Genomic DNA, 8756 nt, shown 5'->3' on the forward strand with positions numbered 1-8756 from the left:
AAAAAAAATGGAAATAATCTTAAAAAGAAGAAAAAACGATGAAGTAATACACTAATGATTATTTCCAAAATGATGGTAAGGTAAACATCTTTCAAAAAAGAGCGAAAAATCCTAAAATCTTATGAGGAAAAAAAAATTTTTTTTTTAAAAATGACGGGAAAACTAATCGAATTTCGTTCCGGTTTTTTGGTTTTCCGGTTTTCTGATTTCCGGATAACGGGTTCTGTACTGTAATTTAAATTTTTTTCCCAGACTTTAATTAAAAAATTTAAGAATTAAGTGAGAAACTAACTTAACATAGTTACAATTTAGTTAATTTTTAGAAATCAATTTATATAAGCAAAAAAATTTTTTTTTTTTTTTTTTTTTTTTTTTTTTTTTTTATATATAATTTAAGAATTAACTTTTGTAAGCACTTTGCAGAAAAATATATCTATTCTACTTACAGCTATCTATGCAGGGTTAAGGGCATGGGAGATAGAGTTAATAAAATAAAGCATAACTCTATTAATATTTTGAAATTTTAATTATGTATATATTAATGTGATTAAAGCATTAATTTTTAAATTTTTAGAATTTTCCTTTAAAAAAGAATTAAGATGTTCATAAGAGTTGCCAGGATTTTGTTGGTCATTCTTTTCAGGAGAATTCAGGTCTTGAGAATTTGGAGCTTCTACTTTTTTGCTACTATGTTTCAAATTTCTGGGAGAAAAATAAATAAAATTTAAAAATAATTAAGTAATTATTATAATGTATGGACAGTTTATTGAGAAGTTTAAATTAATTTAATAAAATAAGGAGTTCAAAAATCTTTTAGTACCATTAAAGTTATTCTTAAAATGAATAAATAAAATCATTTACACTAAAATAACAATTACATTACAATAAAACATTTAAAATATGTGAATAAATAAAAACATTTAAAATAATAAGCAAACAAATAAACAAAAACATTTGAAATGATAAATTTATAAATAAATAAAATTATGATTGTTATTTAAAAATATATAAAAATTTAATTGATTACAAAAAGTTTTCAGGCATTTCCACACCATTAAAATCTTTCATGATTTTTCACTGTCTTAATTTTTATGATTACAATAAAATTTTTACCCTCTTCACCATGATTTAAAAATTTTCAAAATCTCAGCTATTTCTTTGCAATACCACATGTTATTTTTTTAATCACCCTATACAACTTACGCCTGGGTCATTAGTTGTATATAATTTAAATTGATCTCTGAGTAATATTTTTGTTTCTTTTTTTTAGATGAAAATTCAGATGAAGAAAATCCTACAATAGGAAAACTGAGAAGAACTATATTTCCAGCAGGTAAATTTTTTTTTTTTCAATATTTATTTATTTTGAGTTAAAGTTTTTAAGTGGAGTTTTGGTTTCATTTATTTATATGCATAAATCTAAGTATGTATTGTTGAGGCTTAAATAGACAATCTAATTGTAAAATATTAATCACTTGTTAAGAGCTTCAATCAAATTTAATGTTATTGGAAAATATAACCAATTGTAAAAATGGGTATTGTTGTAGGTTTTTTTTTTTTTGCTTGTACACATTTCGTCTAGATAAGCTTCAACAGAATAATCCTAAATAAAAAAAATGTTAGAGCCATAAAAAGTCAGGCTAACATAAGCATTGATAGCATTAAAAAATCGCACAAAATATCAAATTAAAAAAAACCCAACAAGAATAACTGAGTATTGTAAATTGATATAAAACCCAAACTGCCTGTACTGCAGAGGTATCAACATGAACGATCACTTCCTCCTGGAATGTGTCTCATTCCAAAATGCTCGTTAAGCACTTTACCAGTCCTTATCTCTTCAGAATCCAGCATGTACCGATTTCTTTCATCCTTGGACCAAACTCCAATCCCTCTACAAATTCTTCCAAGACACAACTAGCTTCTGACTTTTTACTGCAACCTTCTGCTATCTATCAAGCCTCAACCCTAAGCTACATTAATGGAAATACAAAGCTATAAGCTAATGCAAAGAGCTCGTCGCACTCTTCTACAATCTACAATAACTGAGTAAGAAATTACCATAACCATAAAACTATATAAAAGTTACCATATTCTCTTTCTGGATTTGAGAAATGGATTGAATTTTAATTTGGATCGGATATTGAAGTTTAAATGTGTTGTGTTATTTCAATTTATCCAAAGATCATTATTAGACAAGGAAACATCACAAATTCATAGAATTTTTGATTTTTAAATTTTATCAAGAGATCTGTTTGAAAGTTCATCATTATCTTATAATTATTTTGTGTAATTTGTATTTGTAGAGTATTTTATTAATTATTATTTATGCATGCTTTCACACAATAAGATCTTTAACACAAATATATTAATACAATGTCTTAATGCAAAATCTTAATGAAAAAATAAACAATTTTAATCATGTTAAGTTTAATTTGGCTTTAAAATTGGAAATTAATTATTATTAATCAGATATCTAACTTTGTATGCAGTGATTTTTTTAAAACATTGTTCAAAAATCAAAAGGATAGGGATCTAGATATCAGATAGATCTATATATTTTTTTCTCCAGAAAAATCTTGGACTATATTTTAAAGAATATTATAGATAATAACAGATTAATAATATATTTTGTTTTAAACATTATTTAAACATATTTAAAAATCAAAAGGAATGGGATGTAGATTTAACTCAGTTAGTTCCATATCTTTTTTTCAGAAAAACCTTGGACTATATTTTAAAGAAAATTATAGATAATGACAGATTTATAATATATTCTTAAAATTACAGTAAATGTTATAAATGTTACTAATTGATTAAAAAAAAATTTCTGAACTTTATTATAATTCTAAAACTAAAAACATTTTTTATTCAATATATCATCTTTTAAAATTATTGGAAGTAGTAAATAAATTAAATGCAGATATTTTAACAGAAGATTTTCTTAAAAAAAATATGCATGCATTATTTTCCTTCTATTTTCTTTTTACAATTAAAATGCTATTGCTAAAAAAAGTTTTTACTCATTCTTAAAAGCATGAATGAAGTATTCCTGTCATTTATTATAATTTTAAAACAAAAAAAATTATTAAATCAATATATTTGGGACTATTATGGTTAAGTTCCCTTTTTTTTAATAAAAGAAAATTATATAAAACAAAGTATATATACACCATGCATACCCTGCCTTCATTTTTAATTTTTGAGTTAGGTTTTAGCTTGCATATTTGATGAGTGCTAACATCTAGTTTCTGTTTAAACTATCTTTAAACAGAGAACAAATAATCTGGTACTGCCATCTGATGTATAGATTGCAAAATATACATGATTCTGGGCATAAGAAATAGATTGTTTTAATCTTTTTGGCATGTTACTTTTGAAAACTTCAGTCTGGTAATGGGCACTAAAAATAAAGGGTGAAAATTCACCCTGTCATTCTGAAGGGTGCAAGAAGGGAGGGGTTAATGTATGCCATAAAGTTTTGAACAAAATAATTTTTTAATTTGTAGTAATTTTTTTAATTTTTCAGTAATTTTTTTAATTTACTGTAATTTTTTTAAAAATTAACAGTAATTTGTATATATAATTTTATTTCTTTTAAAATACTTTCTTCATAATTTATATGGTTCAAGATTTAAAAGTTTAAAAACCAATCTATTTTTTATTGTACTAATTACTCTTTAATATCATATTTAGTCTGATTATAGTTATATTGTTGTAAGTATGTTTCATGTTCTTTTATATTGAGACTTTTATGTTTTGTATATGTTTTATGTGTGACCAATTTTTTTTAAAAATTTTATGTTTTTATTTTATGTTTTATGTTTTTTAAAATTTTATGTTTCATAGGTAAGCAGGGTATGATAATGGACATTCCTACTAATCCAACTGATCTCAAGGTAATAGTTAAAATAAATTAGGTTTAATTTTGCAATGAGTTTCCTTTGTTTAAAGAATCGATTTAGCATTAGTAATCTATAAGAATGTTATCTATTGAATCAAGACACATTATTTTAGTTTTGATTCAACCTTTAAAAGAAGTCAAAGCTCTTTTGGTAATGACGTAATTATTTTTACGTTTTGGCCAATTGCAAGAGTTACAAATATGGGATTATTAAAGTAACTACATTCTAAGATAATTAAGAAATAATTTGAAACATGTCTTTCAAGCAAATTATAAAATAAATACTCCTTAACAGTGTTATTATAAAGAAGTAACAGTTGTGTAAAAACCAAACAATGTGCTTGAAGAGGAATTTATTAAAATTTATTATAGATAGCTAAAACTAGTTTTATTGTGTAATTTAGGCATCGATTGAACATCTTAACAAATCAATAAATTTTATAATATGCTATCCAGCTAAACAAAATCCTCATTATCCTCTATATCTTGGGTATCCATGTGAAATTAATGCAGTGATTAAGATGTAGAGCTGTTTATTCTTCTATATTACAGAAGAAAACAACTTAAAATTGACTAACTACCAAAAAAATTTTTTTTTTCGTGGATTATTATGTTTACAAAATTTTTGAATAAGATTTCAACATCTTTTGCTACATAATTTTGCAAATTCAAGTTATTTTCGTTATGTATTTGATTAGTAAATTATTGTTGTTTTATTACTTCAAATATTTCTAATTTCATGAACACAAATACAAATTACCAACCAAGCATATTTTTAACATCATATTGTTACATAATTTCACCCAATAAGTTTAAATTACATGGGTTTTTTGATTGGTTGTGTTCTGCTCTGTATGTTTATATTAAAACATTTTTATCATTAAAAGTGAAAGTTAATAATTATTATTATTATTTGTTTTGCATTTGTTTTGCAGAATACTTCAATAACTTCTGTTGACATTTTGTTAAACAAGATGTTAATGTCTGAGTCTATTTCGATGAGGAAGTTGCAAGTCATAGAAAAAAAGAACTTTGACTTAGAAAATGCTTTAAGAGAATCTCGACACAAAAATAAGTTTCTGATGGGAGCTTTGCAAGAATATACTGGTGATATCCAGCCTACTTGGTTAGAATCGAAATGAAGATGTTAATTATGGCCTGGTTTATACATAGTGTAAGCGGAGGTGTTTGGAACATTGTTACTATAAAAGTACTTGATTATCACAGCCATGCAATGGAAACAATAAGAAACAAGTTTCTGGAATTTTTAAAAAAAAAAAAAAAATTATTTTTTCAAAAATTATTAATGCTTATATTAAAAATATTAAAATTTTTTTTTAAAAAAAAGTTTTTTTTTTGTTTAAAAAAAAATTTTTGTGAAGTAATTTTTGAAATTTAATTTTAACGTTTTTTAGAATTGAAAAAAAATATTCCATAAATAATTTACATTAAATTCAAAAATTATTAACATTATTTGAAATGAATGAATTTCTCAAATTGAAAAATAAATGTTATTTTTTAATTGCAGAAATTAATAACAATTTCAAAAATCAATAACATTGATTAAAAGATAAAAAATTCTTTTTTTTTAAAGAAAAATTATAAAAGTGCATTTTTTTTTGCATTTAAGCAAAAAATTACAGTGTTAGTTTATTTCACTAATTTTTTCTTGATCTCTCATGCTTAGTATGTTTTGTATTTTTCTAATTTCCTTGTATTTGTTCCAATAATGTTCTAGTAACAGTGTTCCAAACATATGCAAATATTTTTTTTTAATCATTTTTTATGTTTACTCTGACCATACTTGGTGGTTTAAATATTCTGAAATTTTTTTATAGATTATAAAAATATGTCTTTGTGTGTATGATAGCTTCAACATCAATTCTCTGTGTTTTGCATATCTTGCAGAGAAAGGGCAAGTTATTCATTCAAATTTTTAGTTCATATTTTACTTGAATCAATAAAAAAAAATTCTTAGCCTAGTCACGATAAAAAAACTTAAAAAAGTGCCACATTTTTTTTTTATTTGAGCTAGTCTTCATGAATAGATTTTTAATCCATCATTTTTTATATTTTTCATTTTTTATTATGTCATTTTTTTTTGTTTACAAGGAATTTTATGGAAGTTTTGCATTTAAATAACTCATTTGTTTCGAGTAGAATTAACGAGAATCAAAATCTATTACATTTTGAATTAGTTTGTTCAATATCTGTGTAATTTTGACTGCATTAAATGCATGACTGTTTTTTTTCAATATTTGCTGTTACGATTTAAATTTAAAAAAAAAAAAATTTAATGCCTTTACTGATGATTTTTAAAATATATTTATTTTGTTAAGTATCTTTTATCCACCATAATTGGGTGAAAAATAAGTTACTATGTTATGCATATATATTCTGCTGAATGTATATACTTTTGAATTTGTAAATAAATACACTTTAAATAGAACATATTGCAGCATTTGTTCATGTCTATAATGTAATTGATACTTTTTCTATTCAGTGTAGATTTTGGTTGAGCATTTCTGCAATTTAAAAGCAGTGCATTATAAAATTTTTTTCAAGTATTACAGTTTATACTTGTTGCTTTTCATAAAAAGTATTTTATTATTGTTGATATATTTACTTGACATTAGCTGTGTATGACTTAACTAGTGCATTATTATTGCTTCTTTTTATAGTGATATATTTTTGAATGAATTACCTGAATATTTTATATAAAATGTACTTTAGTTATGTAAATAAAATTTATCATTGTTGAAAACAATGGAATTTTTATCTAATAATAAGGAATTAGAGGACGATGTATTGAGATACAAAATTGTTATGTAAGGAAAATTTGGAAATTCTGCAATAATATAGAATGCAAATAGAATTTTTTTTCTGATGCATTTATTAAAATAAAATTGGTTGGAAAATTATGCATTTTGTAAGAAAAATATTGATCTATTTCATAATTGTTGTAGAATGAGGTATAAGGTCTTCATAAATATGTTTGCTTTAATGCTGTAATGTTTTTTTTTTTGTTTTTACTTTTTTTTTTAACTAAAAGATTGCCCAATTCTGTTCCTCTTCAAGCAAACTGTGATGGTAAAGCTTAAGAAAAAGGATTTTATTTTTTCTATCAATCATTTCATCAGACTTAATCTCAATAAATTGTCAATTTTCCATAACTGAATTAATCTTCAAAGGATGAATTTGGTAAAAATAGAGATAACAAATTTAATTAACTTTTGATGATGGTGATGCCACAAAATTTTTTACATTGAAAATATACTATACTAAAAGAGTTATTATAGACAACTGTTATTATTTTTTTGACGATTGTGTTAAATTTGAACTATTTAGGAATACAAAGTTTAACCCATCATAATTAATTGTTATGAAATGCTTAGTTGTTCTTAAATATTAGTTACTTAGTACTAAAAATTAAGTAGTAAAGGTGGTGCAATTTTTGCCTATAGTTGTAAGCTTAAAAATCCTATTTCATCATTATGTATTTTTATGAATTTTTTAAGTGTTGATCTTAAGGCCATGTTGCATTTAATAATTGCATTTAATAATAAAACTTGTTAAATCAATGTTAAAACTTATTAAATCAATTTTGAAACTTATTAATCCAAAAAATTTTAACCAATATTATAATAATTTTGTTAATTGAAGCTTTTTAATTTATTTCATTACAATATTATTTGTTTGAATGGGGCATTAAAAAAGAAATTTTTGCATTTAAAAAAATTAAATGAATTTCGAAAATTACAGTGAAATAACAAAGGAAATAAAATTTAAAAGAATCATAGCATTTAAAGACATATGTTTGAAATAAATGTTTTTAAATTTTATTTTGATTACTGTTGTCTGTTGTAAGCATACTATTTTGTTTTAAGTAGAAAAACTGGTGATGTTGACTTTCCTGTGGTGTCATAAGTATTAAATCAGTAATAACTTTATTAATTATTTCTAAAAATGCTTGTTCTTTTAATTTCTAAATTTTTAGTAATTTGTTGATAAATGGTTTATTTGTAACATAATTTTTGTATCCTAGGGGAAGCATAAAAACATTCCTATATAAAATCTACCTTTTTATTTTACATTTCTTTTAAATAAAAATGGTTTTGTTCAAAAACAGATAGATTAAATGTGGTATATTGATGTATGTTTGATAAAACACAATGGAATTATTTGTATGTTTGAATCTCATTATTTGTATTTTATGAAAATTAATGATTATGTACTTAAATATTTATCTAAAACTTTTAAATTTTTTTTTATTAGTGAAAAACTTCGTAAAATTCAGAATGATTTTCTGATTTCATGATCTGAACTTTTTTTGTTGCAGTTGTTATTAATGTAAATTTTTTAATAATAAATTGCTTGACAAATTTTCAAGGTCTATTATTTTTTAAATTTAAATTTTGTATTATTGTTGCTAATAAGTCTTCAAAAATGAGCAATGAAATTATAGCTTTTATGTATATTGGGGTACATTAATACAATTCCCTCTTCGTTGTTTGAAAAACATTTGAACGTTATAATTTATTCTAAAATACAGTTTTCTAAGTAAATGCAAGTAAGACTCAACACAGGTTTTCTGGGCCCCAGAAGAAAATTTATTGTGGCCTCCTTCTGCAAAACGTGAAAAATAATTTCGTATTTTGTAGAATTTTTAATGGCCTTAATTAAAAATTGTAGTTTTTTTATACATATAAAGGAGTTTTTATTCAGTACTATTCAGTTTTTTTAAAGAAAAATCTTAAAAAAAAGAAGCAATATTTTTTTGTTAGGAGATGTATAATGTTTTGAGAAAATTCAAATAGGGGAATTGTTGATTTTACAGAATAGATTTTTTTTC

The 8756-nt window shown here is 23.2% G+C and overlaps 1 protein-coding gene across 1 annotated transcript in view; it reads left to right on the top strand.

The window, feature by feature from the left end:
• The window catches only part of LOC107446915 (ninein-like protein), a gene marked incomplete in the record, with an annotated part of 77485 nt that extends 69197 nt beyond the window's left edge, over nt 1-8288 (top strand). Inside the window, 3 exon segments of the mRNA XM_043039204.2 lie at nt 1271-1333; nt 3850-3899; nt 4840-8288. Coding sequence (XP_042895138.1) covers nt 1271-1333; nt 3850-3899; nt 4840-5046 — 320 coding nt within the window.
• Nucleotides 8289-8756: the final 468 nt, after the last annotated feature.

The sequence above is a fragment of the Parasteatoda tepidariorum genome, chromosome 5 (assembly GCF_043381705.1).
Source record: "Parasteatoda tepidariorum isolate YZ-2023 chromosome 5, CAS_Ptep_4.0, whole genome shotgun sequence".
Taxonomy (NCBI): domain Eukaryota; kingdom Metazoa; phylum Arthropoda; class Arachnida; order Araneae; family Theridiidae; genus Parasteatoda; species Parasteatoda tepidariorum.